The 20,447-nt window shown below is 42.2% G+C and overlaps 1 protein-coding gene across 5 annotated transcripts in view; it reads right to left on the bottom strand.

Annotated features, from left to right (window-relative positions):
* Positions 1 to 1,106: 1,106 nt before the first annotated feature.
* DCAF6 (DDB1 and CUL4 associated factor 6) overlaps positions 1,107 to 20,447 on the bottom strand; it is a 95,798-nt gene continuing 76,457 nt past the window's right edge. For 3 of the 5 annotated variants that reach the window (XM_068144649.1, XM_068144652.1, XM_068144651.1), the window contains 6 exons: positions 19,886 to 19,927; positions 11,335 to 11,473; positions 8,039 to 8,195; positions 6,072 to 6,160; positions 3,610 to 3,715; positions 1,107 to 1,548 (listed from right to left, as the gene is read on the bottom strand). In XM_068144649.1, coding sequence (XP_068000750.1) covers positions 1,484 to 1,548; positions 3,610 to 3,715; positions 6,072 to 6,160; positions 8,039 to 8,195; positions 11,335 to 11,473; positions 19,886 to 19,927 — 598 coding nt within the window. In that variant the 3' untranslated portion in view covers positions 1,107 to 1,483. The remainder of the gene's footprint in view (positions 1,549 to 3,609; positions 3,716 to 6,071; positions 6,161 to 8,038; positions 8,196 to 11,334; positions 11,474 to 19,885; positions 19,928 to 20,447) is intronic. The other 2 variants (XM_068144650.1, XM_068144654.1) reach the window with 1 other exon arrangement.

The following is a 20,447-nucleotide window of genomic DNA, read 5'->3' on the forward strand; positions in this document are numbered from 1 at the left end:
TAAATTCACTTCACTGGATCACTTACAAAGCTTCTATTACCTCTGTAATTTCTTATCTTCTGCTTTTTGGGAAAAGCTACCACCTCAGCCCACCTTCCCACATTTTCCTCTCCCCTCATGTTACTCTTCCCTTGCCCAAGTGTCTTGTTTTGACTGCCAGCTGAGTTCCATGCAATTCCTATCCCTCATGCCTCACAAACCTCTCCTCTCCTCAAATAATTCTGTTTTTCCCATCTCACTCTGCTTTTGTGATTCATATCCCTTCCCCGAGTCCTTTCAGCCTGTCTGCATCACGCATCAGGATACCAGGATGTTGTGACAGTGTTATTTAGACCTGCAGGCAATTATTTTTGCTGATGTAAGCAAAATTTGTGAGGACTGTGTGATGAGTGTATACTTTTAATGATAACAGTTATCATTATCCTGTACCCTCATCCAGCTGGTTTAGAATTCTTCCCAGCATTCTGTAACTCACAATGGAGTCTCTCAGCATCTGCCATCCCTGGCAAGAAGTCTGAGCAAAGCCACACTTTTCCCTGCTCTGTTTTCCCTCCTTCATTTCCTCTTCTCCACTGCCATCAAAAATGTACAAAGGAAGCACAGAGCCTGTTAGATGGGCTGAGATGCCCTTTTCCCCAAATAGTTATACCTAGGAAGTACAGGGATTTTCAAATTCACATTGCTTTGCACTGCACTTTCTCTATTCTAAAGCCAGTGGAAATGGAAGCTGTATCTGCTGTTACTGCAAAGAACACATACTCAGGGAGCTGTTAGTGAAATACAGCCAGTTCACCAGAACCACAGATTCAGGCATGGAGAATGTGAAGTGCCATCATAGTAAGACTGGTGGAGAGACAATTTTGCTTGTGTATGTGTGGCTTATACCCATGGAAATGCAAGAACCAAGAGGTGTCTTTGAGCTCTCTTCCAACCTTGGTGATTCTGTGTGGCTTGTCAAAGTCACAGAAAATCCCAGCGCTCATCGTAACACACAGTTGTATTCATCACTTCACAAACAAAGTATGCAAATGAAGGCAGTAATGGGGTTGCAGTTGCAAGGTGAAAAAATCAATGGTTGCATGAAGGAAAAAAACCCGCAGAACTACTTAAACCAAACAAATCTTTTAATTAGAAAGCAACAAACATGCAAACAGCAGGTATAGAAATTGATCTGAACCAACGTTTTTACTAGAATGAAAGTTACTTGAAAACATTGATCCAAGCTCCCACATTTGCAGGTTAAGGAAAATATTGCACTTTGCATCTTCTAGCACCCCTCATACATGGCAAAACAGTTTAAAAACATTTTTGCTTATTTTACTTGCACACTCTCCCAAAGTCATGCACACAGTCATTCAAAAACAAAAGGTTAGGTTATCCAAAAGCAATACCTTCGAATTGCACTAAAGCTCTGTAAGGAAAAATAGAATTAATGTCTTATACAAATTCCATCAATGTCTAGGTGCTTGCACACAACTGCCAGTTACTCTTCATCTTCATTCTCATTTTCCTGACCAGATCCCTCTGATCTGTCACCTTCCAATCGGTCTGCAAGACACAGAGATACAGTAAAGAGAACTTCTAAAGCTGTCAGGTTTTGGTAAATATTTATAGCATACTATCTCCCTGGGCTATTAAACAACACAGTGGCTGTAGGTTATACAGAAGAAGTCTCTATGGACTGACAGCAGAAACGTTACCACAAGAAAAGAAAATAGAAGAAAAGCTGTAAAGGATTTCCAGGCATAAAAGCAAAATTTGTGTACAAAAGGAGCAACCTTGTAGCTGCTGACACGCTGTCAGCACAGGAAAGATGAATGCAAACATAATATTAAAGAGATGGTGAATACAAGGGATTGAAAGACTGTTCTGGGGAGCTAAAACTAGAATAGCTGCAGTATCAGCATTTGTATACTCCAGAAAACTGGGGAATCACTGTCTGCTAGTGTGTACATCAGAAAAGGTACCTCTTGATGTACATGTTTAGAGAAAGACGAATGCAGAAATGTGTGAGGAAACATAATTGGCTCAAAATCTATCACTCAAACAGGCACCAGCCACAACACAGACTTTTGCTGAAACTGTTGCTGGGCAGTTCTTTGGATGAAGAAAAACCTAAACCAATATATTCAATTACAGCAGTGCTGAGGCATACCACTGGGCTGGATACAGTGGCATCTTCCTCACTCTCACAGATCAGCAAGAGATGAAAGGAACAGCAGCTGCTGCCAGGCAGAGCTTCCTTCATACCTCATCACTGTAAGCCCACTGCTCTTCTCAGCCAGTGCCAGAGTCCCTGTACTAAATAACTACAGTCACTTTCACCTTCTGTTAAGACTTCCACCCCATATGTCATACAAGCCTCTCAGAACTTCATCTTCTTGCTTCCTACCCAGTGTGATGTCTCCCTATTGTCTTACATCTTCAGTATCAACCCACTGCACTCAGCTTCTTCAGCACTAACACCCAGGAACACCAGCTTCCAATGATGATTCAACCCATGCAACCCATCACCAGTTTTAGACCCATGGGAACTGCCCTGTTGCTGCCCCAGGAGCTGCTGCCAGCAGCAACATTAATGCCTCCCACACCCTCTTTTGTCCCTAGACAGCTGCAAGCCCACAAAAACAGTTGGTTTCTCTTGCAACTCATTCCAGTCATCCCCAATAGCTTTTCCATTGCACAGCACTCACATTAAAAATCATTCCTTACTAAAGAGAATATTTTTGGCCATCTAAGTAGTACTACAGCACGAATCAGCTCTTCCAGGATGGAGAGTATGGTAACATCTGAAAATACATTTTGCTCTTTTCTTGCCTTTTATTTTGAGGGGGGGAAAAAAGGCCCAGAAAAACACCACCATTAAAACAACCCATGGCTGCAGAAACGCTGCAAGCCTCACACTGTGGCAGCTCAGGCTGGGTACCTCCTGTTCCTGCCACACAGCTACACCTCCATTGTCCTGAGGGTGCAGCCCAGCAGGTGGACACAGGAAGCTGTGTATTTCATACCCATAATATCCTGCACCCTATAAATCCAGCTGCAAAGTCTTTATCTTCCTCTCTCTTCCCTCTCTGCTCCCGGGGGAGATGCTCCCTATGAGGCAACACTGGGGGAGTATCTCAAGGCCTCTTAGTCCTGGCTAGGCCTAATGCCAGGAGGAGAAGGGGGAGGGAGCAGCCTCAGACCTGGCCAGCCTGAGACCAGCCTAGCAGTGGGGTAGGGAAGGAAGAGCCCTGGGGGTTTTGGGTGTACCCTCAGATGGGGAGAAGGGAAAGGTTGGGGACCTTTGGGTGTGCTGGAGGGGACTCTGTATTCTTTGGGATTCTTTTGTCACTGTGCTTGTAGTTTCTCTACGACACTTCCTGCTTTTCCATCACTTCTGTGATCCATTTGTGTGATGAGTGTCATTCTTTTGCCCCTCTCAGGGGCAAGAGAAGATCTGCCTGGCCTCAAACCAGGACACACACAATTCCTTAGTATTTCTATTAAGAGACCACTGAACAACCCTTGAATTAGCTACAGACAGATGACGCTCTTGATGCTTCCCCTGTCTATCTGCTATTTCTTAGGCCAATGCAGTGGACAAGCCCTTCAGAAGTCTCTTACCTGCTCTTATATGATTCAATGATGCCAGCATTCGTAACATAAAGGAAGCTGGCACAGTAATAGTGTTTCTGGTCTCTTCCAACATCAATTCATTCCGTGTTATAACCTGGAGGCAGGGAAGGGGAAAAAAACTGTATCAATATGGGGTGGCAGATACAAAGTTCCTATGGAAATAAAACACAATTCACAGAGTCCAAATGACAATGTTTTAACGATGACTATCAAATACAGTTACAGTTATTGTATGTGGTAAGAAGATTCCTGCCCACAAACATCTCATTGTCTATCTGAAGAATATTCCAGTAAGATTACTGTACATAAGTATAGCGGATATTATGATGAGCAACTGAGAAAAACTTCTGGAAATGAGATTTTGCAAGGAGTAAGGAGGACCAATGAGAGAATGTGCTGTTAGAGACAGCAGCTGTTATAAAGAACAAAGTTCTAGCATCAGTGCTGGCCAAGAATGTGGGAAGGAAAAGAGATGATGTCACCCTACAGTTCTACCTTCATGCTGCTTGAAACTTGTGGAGAAGCTCCAAGGAACACAAGCAATTATTCTATCCCTGTTCAGTAACATGCTTCAGCTTCATAATCTTCCTAAAGAGATCTACAGCTTGCCTCCAAAGGACTTGAAAGAACCAGTTCCTACTGTCTTAATTTCATAGGAAAAAAAAATCACTAACAAAATTTTAGCCCTTTTGGTTCCTTCCTCTCTCATGGTATTTCCTTGCCATCCTGGTTGCTTTGCTGTTAAGTCCTAACCCCACGCTGTGTCTCTCTTTCGTTATCACTAGGCATAAAAGCTTCTTTAGGTGGTAACAATTTCTGACCTTTCTGCCAGACCAGGTGCTGCAAGGCAGGGAAATAATGCATTTCTTTTTTTCTCTCTGAGACTCCTCAAAAGCCTTGTTGCTCTGTGAGGAACATGTTCTGGCAAATATCATTCTTATCTATTTACCAGGCACTTTGAATCGCTGAGCGCTCACTAAAAGATGCAAACCAAGATGACAGCAGGGTGCCTATTTTTTTGCCTTTTGCCTTCTATTTCTCCAGTGCACCATCAGTAACACCCTTTAGACAGCCTGTTTCTGACGCTTATTCTCTATTCAGAGATTTGTTCCCATCACTACTGTTTCTTCCTATTCATTAAGGTCATGGCTTGTCGTAATTTTAAACACAGCTCTATATCTGTACCGAACTTCCCCCAAACACTCTGTGCCACTAGACACATTCCCTTCGATGGAAAACTCAGGTTAGATACTTTAGATACTTACTTTAGGCAAAACTTAACATGGTAGACCTCCCCTGCCCTCTACATAGGTATTTCAATAATTATTACCTTAAAACCCAAACGATATGTAAAATTGCAAACCAGGTGGCAGTCAAATTTTATGAAGGGTCTACAGTTTTTATTAAAGAAAAAATAATTAAATCTCTAAACAACTGAGAATAGCATAGCATAGAATGAATAGCATAGCATAGAATGAATAGCATAGCATAGAATGAATAGCATAGCACAGCATAAACCAGGTTGGAAGAGACCTTTGAGATCATCCAGTCCAACCTATCACCCAACACCATCTAATCAGCTAAACCATGGCACCAAGCACCCCATCCAGTCTCTTCCTAAACAGCTCCAGGGATGAGGACCCCACCACCTCCCTGGGCCGCACATTCCAATGGCCAGTCTCTCTTTCTGGGAAGAACTTCTTCCTAACATCCAGCCTAAACCAATGAGGTCACCTCTGAGCCTCCTCTTCTCCAGGATAAACAACCCCAGCTCCCTCAGCCTCTCCTCACAGGGCTGTGCTCAAGGCCTGTCACCAGCCTCATTGCCCTTCTCTGGACACGTTCAAGTGTCTCGATGTCCTTCTTAAACTGAGTGGCCCAGAACTGGACACAGGACTCAAGGTGTGGCCTAACCAGTGCTGAGTCCAGGGACACAATGACTTCCCTGCTCCTGCTGGCCACACTATTCCTAATGCAGGCCAGGATGCCATTGGCCTTCTTGGCCACCTGGGCACACTGCTGGCTCATGTTTAGGCAGCTGTCAATCAGCACCCCCAGCTCCCTCTCTGTTTGGGAGCTCTCCAGCCACAGAATATCTAATGATCTTTGCAATTCCTGTTCTTCTACATACCAGTGTATTTCCTTCAGTCAACTAACTTGTTTAAAGACAGGCATGACTTCATTTCTTAATTCCTCCCAGTTTTCCTTCTGTATTGACTGCTTGTACTTTCCTCATGTACATAACACCATATCACATCATATCATCTTTAGGAGAGTTACTGAAATAGAAAGTGCCTTTGTGTGCTGCCAGTGATAGGAAAGTCAGATATTATCAAGGGCAGCTTTTTGTTTGTAGCTTAATTGTTGAACATTAAATAACTGTTAAATCAGTATCAGCAACTGGCAGCAAGGATGCAACATTACTGTGAAAAAGGAGGAAAGGTTCTTACCTCATCTGCAAGTTTTCTGTTAAAAATCCTGGATTCCTCCAATGGTGACCAAATCTTAATGTCATAATCAATACCCGAAGAGGCCAGAACTAGGAGTAAGCAATAGTAATTCAAAGTTAAATGTGTTATATCTGTATCAGTATTTCCTGCACTTAACTGGAGATGAAGAGAAACACTGCAGTTGAAGCACTTAATTGCAAATGTCAGCTTCCATGCTGAACATACATCCATGTGATTACTGTCTTCATATGAGATCTGAGCTAGGCTGTATACTTAAAAATATACATATGATGAAAACACATGCAAACATTCATTCTTCTTAATTCAAAGAAGGCATCAGAATATACATAAGATAGAAGCAGCACGCAAGAACAAACATAGCCACTACTAACATAATTCTGCTGATGGTCTAACAAGGATATGCATTAATAACAAAGCCTTAGGAGTTGTAGGCCCAGATACAAAAGCAGAAGCAAGATGACTTCCAACTTGCTTTGGCATTTGGTAATTGCAGTGTATTCCATGTACACTCATTTAATGTTCAAATAGGAAGGGGCAATGGATGCTCTTATAAACACTTGTTAAAACATGGAAAACAAAAAGTTGCTGAACATTCTCTAAATCATTGCACAGAACACCTGTGGGAGTAAAAACTGCACAGAAAGGTCTCAGTAACTGGGGAGCTGTGCATGATTAAGTGTCCTGCAAAAAAGATGACCTCTTTGTTGCATGTTCACTGTGTGACAGGGAGACAGTCATACTCCAAGAAATCAGTAAAGATACAGGATATTTTGAAAGATGCCTCCAAAAGATGTGTCCAACTTAGCCACACACTCCAAACACGTACAGGAACACAATTTCAATTAAGTACTGAGATTTTTTTATTTCTTTTTTTAAAAATCAGAGCTGAGTAGAGACCAGATTCCAGTACCAGCTCCCAAATGTTTGCTGGTGTTTCAGTGACAGCAGCTGAGGGGGTAGGTTGACAGCTGGCTGAATATGAGCCAGCAATGTGCCCAGGCAGCCAAGAAGGCCAATGGCATCCTGGCCTACATCAGGAACAGTGTGGCCAGCAGGAGCAGGGAGGTCATTCTGCCCCTGTATTCTGCATTGGTTAGGCCACACCTTCAGTCCTGTGCCCAGTTCTGGGCCCTTCAATTTAAGAAGGACATTGAGACACTTGAATGTGTCCAGAGAAGGACAGTGAGGCTGGAGAGGGGTCTGGAGCACAGCCCTGTGAGGAGAGCCTGAGAGAGCTGGGGTTGCTTAGCCAGGAGAAGAGCAGGCTTAGGGGAGATCTTATTGCTGTCTGCAACTACCTGAAGGGAGGTTGTAGCCAGGTGGAGGTTGGTCTCTTCTCCTAGGCAACCAGCACCAGAACAAGAGGACACAGTCTCAAGCTGTGCTAGGGGAGGTTTAGGCTGGAGGTGAGGAGAAAGTTCTTCCCAGAGAGAGTGATTGGCCATTGGAATGTGCTGCCCAGGGAGGTGGTGGAGTCTCTGTCCCTGGAGGTCTTCAAAGAGCGACTGGATGTGGCACTTGAAGCCATGGTTTAGTTAGTCATGAGGTGTTGGGTGACAGGTTGGACTTGTGAGGTCTCTTCCAACCTTATTGATTCTATGACTCCGTATTTCTCTCATTAGTGTCACAGGAAACATTCAGTGTATTGAGGGGATTGAAAAATGGATATTCATCTTAACTTTCTGTAAGTACTACATTTGTTATATTTTCACTTCAATATGTTATTGAATAGGGAGGGCTTTAAAGGCCAAGAGTCATTAGTAGTAAAAGACAAAATGAAAAGCAGTATAAGTTAGATAATATGGGAAGAAATGAATAATAGGTTCATTAATCATTACAACACTCTATTGAACAACGAATTCAGGGCTGTGCTTTAAAATGCTTTACTGCAGATACCAGATAATACAGATACAGAACTTGCAATCTATGAAAAGTTACCATCTTACTTGGGTCAAATGGATGAGGCTGAAGACAGTTCACCACATGATTATCAGCTTCCAGCAGCATGAGATGTTCAGCAGTATGTCTATCCCATATGAAAATATGCCCACAGTCTGAACCACTCATGACAAAGTTAGATCCCCAAAAATTGGCTTCCTTTATCTGCAGATAGTGAAACCAAAACAACAATTACTTGAGTAGCCTAGAAAGCATATCCAAAACTATCCTTCTGTTTCAGCAGTAACACTGCCCCTGGAGAAAGAGCTCTAGAACAACATTTATGAAAACTACGAAAATTTAAAGGAAACACTTAAAAAGAAATTATCAAAGAAGAAAATTCAGAAGGTTAACAATCTTCAGAGCAAAGTGGCTGCTAACAGAAAAATGAGGAGGAGCTGGGGCAGACTGAGCAGTTTGAAAATAAATGACAGCAGATTTGTCTCTTGCAGAAGTGACAAGAATGATAGTGGAGACAAGGCTGCGCGAAACAGTTTCTGGGAAGAGTTTGGCAGATTAAAGTGAGTGACAGGTTAATCTGCTGGGGATTTTCCATTTACAGAGATGAGACAGAAGCTTATGAAAACTGGGAGGTGGGAATTATCTGACAGATAAAAAAGGATCATGAAATCAAACAGGAATTTTTCTCTCAACTCTCTGTAATCAATCAGATAAGAACTAGAAATTCTTAGTCCAAGGCCAAAATTAAAGTCATAAGCCAGCAAACAACAAAAGTATCCAGGTAAAAGTGACTCTACAGCTTCAGCTATTATGGTTACAGCTGATGAATGTAAAAACATCTCTGCCTGCAAGCTGAACCAATATCACACCAATAGAACAAGAGGACACAGTCTCAAGCTGTGCCAGGGGAGGTTTAGGCTGGATGTTAGGAAGAAATTCTTCCCAGAGAGATTGGCCATTGGAATGTGCTGCCCAGGGAGGTGGTGGAGTTACCATCACTGGAGGTGTTTAAGAGGGGACTGGATGAGGCACTGGGTGCCATGGTTTAGTTGATTAGATGGTGTTGGGTGATAGGTTGGACCTGATGATCTTGAAGGCCTGGTCTATTCTATTCTATTCTATTCTATTCTATTCTATTCTATTCTATTCTATTCTATTCTATTCTATTCTGTCATTCCTTTCACTATTCTGTTGAAGTATCTAAGAGTCTTTGCAAAAGATTTGAAGTTATATGGCAAACATGTCACAGATCAGTCATGCTATCAGCAAAGAGTGCCTGTGATAGACTGCCAAGATGGAATATCTATTATTGAAAAAGTAAGGTGTAAATACACACGTTGCTGTGTATAAATTTAGAGAGCAAGGCAAAACCTGTCTTGCAAAAGAAGTGAGTTGTTTGAGGGCCTACTGTTCACACTGAGGCTCATTCTAGCATCTTGGGCCAGTTTATGGAATTTTACTTTGCACTGACTGAACTAGCATTACACAAATTACAGTAAAGTCACTCACTTATCAGAAGTTACAAACTTTGCTTTTGGCCTATAGCTAGCACCTCTCTAACATTATTGATAACACAGTTGTTTGACTCTGGATTATAATAGGTCATAATGAAAACTTTCAAGGAAGACTTCTCTGATTGGAGAGCTGTATGTTTGAAGGAGGAAATTCTACACCTCTGAGAGTGACATGGTGATATAACTTTTACGTGGAAGACACACAAATTACTTGAGAATCTTTCATAAACCAAAAAAGATGTGAGGAAATTCACAAACATTCACACACAAAATGTGGGTTAAAAGTGTGCATATCTGTGTGTGAATGAACAGGGCATCACCAAATGAAAGCTATTGCAGAAAGATCCAAGGTCCTTGGAGAAAGCTTCCAGAAAGCAAGCCACTTCTCATTTGAACTGCATAAGCTTCAAAAAGCTTCCAGCTGCTTCAACTTCAACTCTTCAGTCAAGGAAGTGATGCAGGCAGCATGCACTTTCCCTTCTGGCAGCTTTTCCAGGAAGCTCTGAACGCACTAAGGGAGACTGACAAAAGGCTTCTTTTAGAGCAGAGGGACCATGTCAGCAGAGAAGGCAAAGGTGGAACATTGCATTCTGCCTTTCTACCCCTGCCATCCATACACAGCCTCCTCTGAAGAGAGGATCATCATCGTCCTCTGGGTAAAAGATAAAGGATGGTTTCAGGGAACAGTATGCTCATGCTTTAGGCTAGTATACAGGTTGGACTTGATCACCTCTGAGGTCTCTTTCAACCTTACTGATTCTATGATAATACACCTGCTACTTCTACAAAATACTACCTACTCCTCAGAACTTCCATCTTCCAAATACTGTAAAAAGCAAAAAACACACACAGCAAGAAATCCAACTTTCACATGCACCACTGCTTCAGACAACAGTAATTTTTCAGAGTACTTTTTTAGTGTACTTTTTTTGTAGAGTACTTTGTATGAAAAAGAGCATCTAGTAGTTAGATTGCTATTTCATAACTAGCACTGCTTCTTTTTATTTAAATGTTATGATAATTCAGAGATGTCAAGCCTCTTCAGAACTCTGATTTATTAATCACTTTCCCTTCCAAGCTGCTAAAAATTATTATTTAATATTTAAGGAGTTTGGAAGGGAAAGTGAGGATCAAATCATAATTTTAAAGGTAGGCACATTTTATACACCTTAAGCTGACAGACAAAATAAAAAAGAAGTTAAAAAAATACTCAAGATTTCAAAGGAAGTTAAACAGAGAATCTCATGAAATCTTTCAGTATCACTAAGGTTGGAAGAGACCTCAAAGATCGAGTCCAACCTGTCACCACAGACCTCATGACTAGAGTAGGGAGGACACTACTGCCCACTGCAGGCTTGAACTTACGACCTTCCCATTAAGGGTCTTATGCGCTACCAACTGAGCCAAATCTTAAATGCCTAGCACAAGGACATGAGTCATTAGCTCAGGGTGAGGAGAAAGTTCTTCCCAGAAAGAGTAATTGGCCATTGGAATGTGCTGCCCAGGGAGGTGGTGGAGTCCCTGTCCCTGGAGGTGTTAAAAAAGGGATTGGACGTGGCACTTGAAGCCATGGTTTAGTTAGTCATGAGGTGTTGGGTGATAGGATGGTCTTGATGATCTCTGAGGTCTTTTCCAACCTTAGTGATTCTATGAGTCACACTAACTTCAATTTTCATTTAAAGCAAATCATGTGGCTTCCAACTGAGTGTACAATAAAGACTGCTTACAGTATTTCACAATATCCTTTTTGGCAAGCTATCCATGTGGCAGCTACCCCGATTCAGTCCATGAAACCCCTGCAGTTCCCAAAACAGACAAAGAGTTTGTACCATTGTCCGGGAGTTGCGGTGCCCTTTATAAACCATCTTTATCAAAGGGCGTCTAATATTCAGCGTTTCCAGCTCTTCCATTTCTTTCCTTTCTTTCCTTCTCCTGAAGAGCTCCTGAATGCGGGCAACAGCAGACCGTCTATAAATTGCAGAGAAGGAGAACACTAATGAGAGGCCATCTCGAACTACTGAAATAGGCTATCAAAAAGGACTATAAAATAATGATTAAGCACTCAACCACACTCCGCATAAAAGTGGAACATATACCAATATGATCCCTAATGTACAATTACAGACTTCCATTTCCCATCCTGGCTCAGAACAAGAGGAGCATGCAAGACAGTGGAATGTCAAATGATGCAAAATTGGATTCCCCCTCTGAAGAGCAAACTTCAGCTGCTGGCAAAATTCACATGCTATTTTATTCTTTAGTGCTAGAGAGATTCCTCCACTTGTAAAGAGATGGCAAAACTCTAAAGTGAAAAACCTATTCTGAATGAGAACTTTTGAAAATGTGAAAAAAATGTGTTAAGTGCATTCACTGTTTCTGGGTGACAAGACTCAAGATTTAGACAGCTTGAAAAAGCTCCTAGCAAGGCGAGGGAGGATTTAAACTCAATTCCTGTAGCAACATCCCCTTCCGTTAGCAGTGAGGGATACAGCAGAAAGTTTCCTAGATTAATATAAAGAGACAGAGTGAAATTGTGTGTTTTGGTTTGTGAATGTTCCATTTCAGGAAGCTATTTTTGATTACTCTGTGAGAAGACCAAATTTTAGCTCTAAGTTTGCAGATCGCTGTAATAAGCAAACTGTCACATTCCAGCACCTGTACCTAAGTCTTTTTCTTCTTTTGTTCCAAGCCAGGGCTGCTATTAGCTTTGAGGTCTTGAACACAGTCCCAGGGGAACAACACTCTCAAGAGGAGCAGGTAGAGATTTCAGAGGAATGAAAGGAGTCAGACTATTACAGGAATTTGTTTCATTTTTGTCATAGCAGAACTCAGCTCTGGTGAGACCCCACCTGGAGTACTGCCTCCAGTTCTGGAGCCCCTATTACAGGAGGGATCTGGAGGTGCTGGAAGGTGTCCAGAGAAGAGCCACGAGGATGATCAGAGGGCTGGAGCACCTCTCCTATGAGGACAGACTGAAGGAGTTGGGGCTGCTCAGTCTGGAGAAGAGAAGGCTCCCAGGTGACCTAATTGTGGCCTTTCAGTATCTGAAGGGGGCCTACAGGAAGGCTGGGGAAGGACTTTTCAGGATGTCAGGTAGTGATAGGACTAGGGGGAATGGAATGAAGCTGGAGGTGGGGCGATTCAGGCTGGAGGTGAGGAGGAAGTTCTTCCCCATGAGAGTGGTGAAGCCCTGGAATGGGTTGTCCAGGGAGGTGGTTGAGGCCCCATCCCTGGAGGTGTTTAAGCCCAGGCTGGATGAGGCTCTGGCCAGCCTGATTTAGTGTGGGGTGTCCCTGCCCATGGCAGGGGGGTTGGAACTAGATGATCCTTGTGGTTCCTTCCAACCCTGACTGATACTAGGATACTATGATACTAAGTGTTGTCCTACAGCTAGGGAAAGGAAGAGAAGGAGTGCAAGCAGGGAGTCATCAATACATAGCCTTTTTTTTTCCCCAAAAAGCAAACACAAACCCACCAAAACACAACCTGCCATCCTAAGGCAGATCATCTAATACAGCTAAGCTTTCAATATTTAAGGTCATCCTTAGATTTTATAGAAACCAGGAGACTTTTATAAGCACTAGCCAACAGACCCACTTAACAGTGACAGTTCTTTGAAGTTTGTCTAGCAAGCAATCCCAGGAAAAGCAGGCAAGCACTACGTGTCTTGGTGAGAGTTGTCTATCCCCCCAAAATCTCATATTCAGGCAATTTTCTCATTCCTCCTCCTTATACTATACTAAATAAATATACTGTATTTGTTAGTTAGTCCTTATAATAAATGGATTCTCAAATTTAATCTTAAATAGATTTAAGAAGAGGGTTTGTCACAAAGTCATCATACAGTGGGGGGGGGGGGGGGGGGAGGGCTATGTTCTTTGTCATTATAAAGATGCCAAGAATAGAAAGCACAGCTGTACATTAAAGATCACAGAGTTATTCCCCTCACCAGCTTATTTCTACATGAAAGAAGAGTGGCAACTAAATGATATGCTACGTAAAACACAGACACTTTAAACAATTATTTGTACATATTTGGGTTTATAATTGCTTTTTTTAAAAGATGGTTTTCTGTGAGAAAAGTGAAAGCAAGAGTCACCTGAAAACAACTGCTCTGCTGCCAACCCCATAAGTGACCACACGCTTTGGGAACAACACACGTAACTCTTCAGTACAGGAAGACCCTTTTAGTCTCAGAAGTACACCTGCTAGCCTTACCTCTATCACTGAATGTATCAGTATTCTCTACATTAATTAATAAAAGATGAGCAGTGAAAAACAAAAAAGAGAAGTTAAACATTATTAGTACTGAGAAAGCTTGTACAGCTCGTTCAGAAGTTACTTGCTAGACAGAAGTAGCAAATTTGGGGATTAGAAGGTGGTATTAAAGAACCTGACTGGTAACCCACAGTAGTTTTGTGCATGATTTTCCATCATAGTATCTCTAGAAAAAGTAATCTCCTCCTCTAAATATCCCTAGGCTTAAATGCAGACATTAGAAAAAACAACCCCCAAACCCCCCAAACCAAACCTGGAGACTGTTCAGCAGTCAGAGTTATGCATTTTTAAATGAAAGCAGAAGCACAGAAGCAACACTTGGTGAAAACACTGTCTGTCAACAAAAATAATTCCTCAATATAAAATACTGGGTGGGTGTCTTATTTTAGAAGGCACTGATGCATTGATATTTGGTTATTTTGTAAAGCTGATGATTACATTTCAGCAGAGGGAATGCAGCCAGGCACACATGGCTAGAACTGCAGTACAGTTACTGGGAACTCTGGTCACACGCCACAAAAGCAGAAGCCTGGCAGAAGCAAGTCACAGTATCACAGTATCACTAAGGCTGGAAGAGACCTCAAGGATCATTGAGTCCAACCTGTCACCACAGACCTCATGACTAGACCATGGCACCAAGTGCCACATTCAATCTCCTCTTGAACACCTACAGGGATGGAGACTCCACCACCTCCCTGGGCAGCACATTCCAATGGGGAATGACTCTCTCAGTGAAGAACTTTCTCCTCACCTCCAGCCTAAACTTCCCCTTGCACAGCTTGAGACTGTGTCCTCTGGTGTGTGTTCTGGTGCTGGTTGCCTGGGAGAAGAGACCAACCCCTTCCTGGCTACAACCACCCTTCAGGTAGTTGTAGAGAGCAATGCGGTCACCCCTGAGCCTCCTCTTCTCCAGGCTAAACAATCCCAGCTCCCTCAGCCTCTCCTCATAGGGCTTGTGCTCAAGGCCTCTCACCAGCCTTGTTGCCCTATCTGGACACATTCAAGTGTCTCAATGTCCTTCCTAAACTGAAGGGCCCAGAACTGGACACAGGACTCAAGGTGTGGCCTAACCAATGCGGAGTACAGGGCAGAATGACTTCCCTGCTCCTGCTGGCCACACTATTCCTAATGCAGGCCAGCATGCCATTGGCTCTCTTGGCCACCTGGGCATATTTATCTTTTCTCCAGAAAAGAGAAATATGAGCCCAATCTAACAACATTTCAGAATAAAGACCATACCAGGGAAAAGGATTCTCTCTGAGAGGCATGACTTGTCCCTAACTACAGATTTCTATAGTTTTTAAGTCTCACAAAGAAAAAACAACCAACCAAAATGGTTTATATTTTCATTTCTATTTGTGAGAAGCAATTCCTGCTGGCACCAACATAAACTCAGGTAGCAGCTTAATCACTTGGAGCACAGCAGATACAGCAGCTGGAGAGAAGCCAAGCAGAAAGGGACCTGGGGATACTGGTTGACAGTTGGCTGAACATGAGCCAGCAGTGTGCCCAGGTGGCCAGGAAGGCCAACGGCATCCTGGCCTGTATAACGAATAGTGTGGCCAGGAGCAGGGAAGTCATTCTGCCCTGTACTCAGCACTGGTTAGGCCACACCTTCAGTCCTGTGCCCAGTTCTGGGCCCCTCAGTTTAGAAAAGATGTTGAGTTGCTGAAACGTGTCCAGAGAAGGGCAACAAAGCTGGGAATGGGTTTGGAGCACAGCCCTGTGAGGAGAGGCTGAGGGAGCTGGGATTGCTTAGCCTGGAGAAGAGGAGGCTCAGGGGAGACCTTCTTGCTCTCTACAAACTACCTGAAAGGAGGTTGTAGCCAGGTGGGGGTAGGTCTCTTCTCCCAGGCAACCAGCACCACAACAAGAGGACACAGTCTCAAGCTGCACCAGGGGAAGTTTAGGCTGGAGGTGAGGAGAAAGTTCTTCCCAGAAAGAGAGACTGGCCATTGGAATGTGCTGCCCAGGGAGGTGGTGGAGACCCTGTCCCTGGAGGTGTTCAAGAGGGGATTGGATGTGGCACTTGAAGCCATGGTTTAGTTAGTCATGAGGTGCTGGGTGACAGGTTGCGTTTGATGATCTCTGAGCTCTTTTCCAACCTTATTATTCTATGATAAAAAATATAAATATATATATAATTTTTTTTAGGCTTAATGTACACCTGTTGCCTCTTAGGGCATTTCCTGTATGTTTAGAAATTCTGAAGTGTAATATGAATTTTTTTAGAAAGGGACACCTATGCAATGTGCAGAAGTGAATAACCAAGTTGTGTCTCAGAGCACAATGTGTCACATGTTGCTCTTTAAAAAAGAATTCTCTTTGAGACAGTTGCAGACCTCAGTTACTCAACAGTATCTGGCTAACTAGTCTCATATGTTGTAAAACAGCTGTGGTCATCTACCAGTTAGAGCAGAGGCAGTCAAAATGAATTGTGTGTTTTTCAAAAGTAAAATCTACAATCTAAAGGAATTCTACTACAAACTTTGTGCCACTAGTGGTCCAGATGTAGTGGTTGCCACAAAATTAATGCTGTATCCTAGGTTATCCTGTTTATTCCACACACCATTATCAGACTGATCACCTCCTGAGCTAGGCAGCAGCAGTTGGCTATAAAGCTCACTTACATTTTCCATCCTTCTTGTCTCGGCTCTGTACTGAATATTGAGCTGAGTATTGATTCTCCAGGATTAAGGAATTCTGTTGTTTCTTGTATTTCTAAATGCATTTACACACAAACACTGTCTCTGTTTACAAAGTACCAGGAACACTGGCTCCTCCTCTGCTCTTTACAGTTAAGATTACGTTTTCCCCCCCTCCCTTTTGCTGCTATCTTCTCATTTAAACTATTTTCCCAATGCAAAACAACTGCATAGGACCTAAGGCTTATAATTATCAATTTAGAACCTATTTCTGTGATGCCCTGTGGTCATTCTTTGTTGACCATGTAGGAGAATCCATCTGCCAGCTACCATGCACTGATCCAAGAATTCCAATTGTGTGCCTTATCAATCTGGCTTGTTAAGATCACCACAAGAGGCAGGAAGGTGGCAAGTTAACAAGCCACTATATTGGCTTTTACATCTTAACCCACAAGTTCTCTCACTATTTTACTCCCCTGATTTCCCACCCCCCTGGGAGAAAGTGAGTAAGCTGCTGTGGAGAGGCTGAGCTGCATGACAAGGTTAACTCACAGTCACCATATTACAATAGATGCCTTTGCTAAATATCCAGAACTTTATTGTATTTCTGATTTTAGTGACCAGATCACCATGTTCCTTTAGAAGCCTCCAAATCTACAAAAGATTCTATAATGCTGTCAGATTTTGTGCACTGAAATAGTTCAAAACCAAGGTCAAAACCATCATGTTAATAGCATGGTGACTCTGCCCTAAAGTCCAAGTTATTTCACTGCTGATCATATGAAGTGTTTGGCATAATGCACTCCCAAGTAATTTCCCGGCCTTGCAACACAGCCCATCTTTCCACTGTTCACAGCTACAGAGTATTTTGAGAATTTTCCCCTGCTATGCTGCAGACAGAGAGGGAAAACTGGAGTAAAATACACTGATAAAAAATTCTGTGCTGAATGCATCATTCATTTTTATATTAAACTTATATGAAACAAATATTCCCATGGGCCTTGCTGACAAGCTAAAGAACTCCATGGTAAACATGTTTAATACAGAAAGAATGCCTCATGGGGAATTGGAAGTACAAAAAAACCATACAGATTCCTGAATCTTTAAGAAAGTTAAATCCATGTCTGCTAATTCCAGCTAAGAATGAAATATAAGACAAAGAAACAAATATCTGTATTATTTTCCTGTAGGCATTCAAAGTACAGGACTCAGGCTAAGGGACATAAATCCAAGATGTGAATTTTCATCATTAGAATTATTTTGTCCCATTTTCCCTGTGTAGAGCCTTTACATTAAATCACAGTAGATGGCTTCTCCCTCTCACAGTGTGTGGCCAAACATAATTGCCCAAATTGCCTTATATGTTCTTAATAGTTCATTCACCCAAGTATTTCAATGAAGAATATGAGATCAAGTGACCTTTTCATTAAACTTCATAAAAAGATATACTGCAGAAAATTTAAGATGTATCTTGATAAATATGTATTATTATGTAAGTATTAATAAAAGGGAAAACCAGTAATAAATCAATTACTAGCAACCAGGCTGTAATTTTCACCAAAACAGATTTCAAGAATCTCAAGATAATGTCAAGAATTATTGGAAACAGAAGGAAAATCTCCTTGTTGGATGTGCCTACAACAATAAAACAGACAGTGGGATCTTGCCATTTCCGGCAGTTTCTCACTGCACACGGAATACAATGTATGACAGATGTCCTTCTCATATGCAGTACTGGTTGATAGGAGGCTGAACATGAGCCAGCAGTGTGCCCAGGCGGCCAAGAAGGCCAATGGCATCCTGGCCTGCATCAGGAAGAGGGTGGCCAGCAGGAGCAGGGAAGTCATTCTGCCCTGTGCTCAGCACTGGTTAGGCCACACCTCGAGTCCTGTGCCCAGTTCTAGGCCCCTCAGTTTAAGAAGGACATTGAGACACTTGAATGTGTCCAGAGAAGGGCAGTGAGGCTAGGGAGGGGTCTGGAGCACAGCCCTGTGAGGAGAGGCTGAGGGAGCTGGGGTTGCTTAGCCTGGAGAAGAGAAGGCTCAGGGGAGACCTTCTTGCTCTCTATGACTCCCTGGAGGTTGTAGCCAGGTAGGGATTTATCTCTTCTCCCAGGCAACCAGCAGCAGAACAAGAGGACACAGTCTCAAGCTGTGCCAGGGGAGGTTTAGACTGGAGGTGAGGAGAAAGTTCTTCCCAGAAAGAGATATTGGCCATTGGAATCTGCTGCCCAGGGAGGTGGTGGAGTCACTGTCTGTGGAGGTGTTCAAGAAAGGATTGGATGTGGCACTTGATGCCATGGTTTAGTTAGTCATGAGATGTTGGGTGATAGGTTGGACTTGATGATCTCTGAGGTCTTTTCCAACCTGGCCTGGTCTATTCTATTCTATTCTATGATATGCTATGCTATTCTAATATGTATATCATCTTACATTATTATAAATATGGATTACTATATTAAATACAGGTTTACAAATTATGCTCAGTTCCATAACCTTGTTCAGGCAAAAAAATAGGAACTCCCTTTGATACATTTTTGTCCAGAACTGGATGTTCTCTGGTACCAGACAAAGTGTGGTGGTTTTAGGCTATGCCTTTAAAATTTAGTTACAGATTTTGAGCAGAAAAGTAGAAAAATATAAACAAATCACTCTTGGGTGTAAATATGGAAAACAAAAGATTATTCTAAACAAATTCAGTGAGTACATATCTGGAATAAGAGGAGCTGTACCATAACAATTCTGCCCTTTTCTCTTCTCTTCTGATCTCTGGCTGGTTTTGCTTCACTTGATAGGGATAATCTGTGTGTTTTGGTTGGCTTTGGCTAAGTCAAACTTCTCTGCTCCTTTCTCTTGCCCCTTTTGTACTGGGGGGTAAGGGGAGAGGAAATAGGGGAGAATCTAGTAGCCTCCTCTGGTCCTTGGCCAAGGGTGTCCTTGTGCTGTTTATTAATTGTAAATATCTGTATAATATTGTAACTCCTGTCTATTTTGTGCATATTCATTGTAGAGTGTAGATTTTGCTTGTAAACACAGCTCCATTTGCTTCTAACTGAGTTGGTCTGGCAAAGTTAATGCTGGGGGGAAACTTCAACCCACCACACAAAGCAAGTCAGCAGTGGCACATGCAAATATAACACATTCCTTGGCAGCTAAATAAATTAAAACAAACAAAAAAAGTATTTGCTTTTCACAAACTACTCACTTTTCAAATTCCATTAATTTCTATGGCATACAGGAAAAATGTTAATAGGTTGTTAAATTTATACACTGCCATTTCTTTCCAGTTCCCATGCAATACATGCGGCTAAATATAACGCAAGCAAGAGGCTCTGTAATTCATAGCATTTAAAGTACAGCAATTCTTAAAATGTCAGTTAGATATGAAAAACAAGAACCTGCTAAGTCCATTATATGGCAATAAAAAGGAAGAGGGGAGGAAGAAAATAATTAATTACCTCATTATTCTATCACCTATCGCTGTTCCTCTGATATTATATCTAGTAAAAGGAACAACAACTGAAGTCATTCAAAAATGCTGTGTATCGTCTCTTTAAAAGGTTAGCATCGATGGCAAAATGTGCTCTGCATATTCCAGCTGAGACAACTCCTTCTCCTCAATGTGTTAGTACAGGCCTACTTTGGTTTCAGCAAAAATAGTAATCAAATTACATAATGATACATAAAGATGTTATAAAATGCAGTGATTCTTCATAGACCGTAGCAGAAGTAGAAGCAGCTGCATCAGCATTTCCATTTTACATTCACATCTGAACATTTAACCTACTGGTTTAACGTTTTCAGGCTTAGCCTCTGCTCATAGATCAGCTTCTGTCAAAGTGTAAACAAAATTAATTCAGTCATTTAAGTAGGAAAGCAGCCCTCATAGAGTTATTTTGGCTAATTTGGGCAAATTAAGACAAATTCATTGAAAACTACACTCTCTGTGCAGGAAGAATTTGCATTTTGTGCCTATCTACTGTTCACCCTAAATTACAAAGCATGGTGCCAAGGCAAGCC

The sequence above is a fragment of the Melanerpes formicivorus genome, unplaced genomic scaffold (assembly GCF_026170545.1).
Source record: "Melanerpes formicivorus ecotype bairdi unplaced genomic scaffold, bMelFor1.0.p_v2 SCAF_11, whole genome shotgun sequence".
Taxonomy (NCBI): domain Eukaryota; kingdom Metazoa; phylum Chordata; class Aves; order Piciformes; family Picidae; genus Melanerpes; species Melanerpes formicivorus.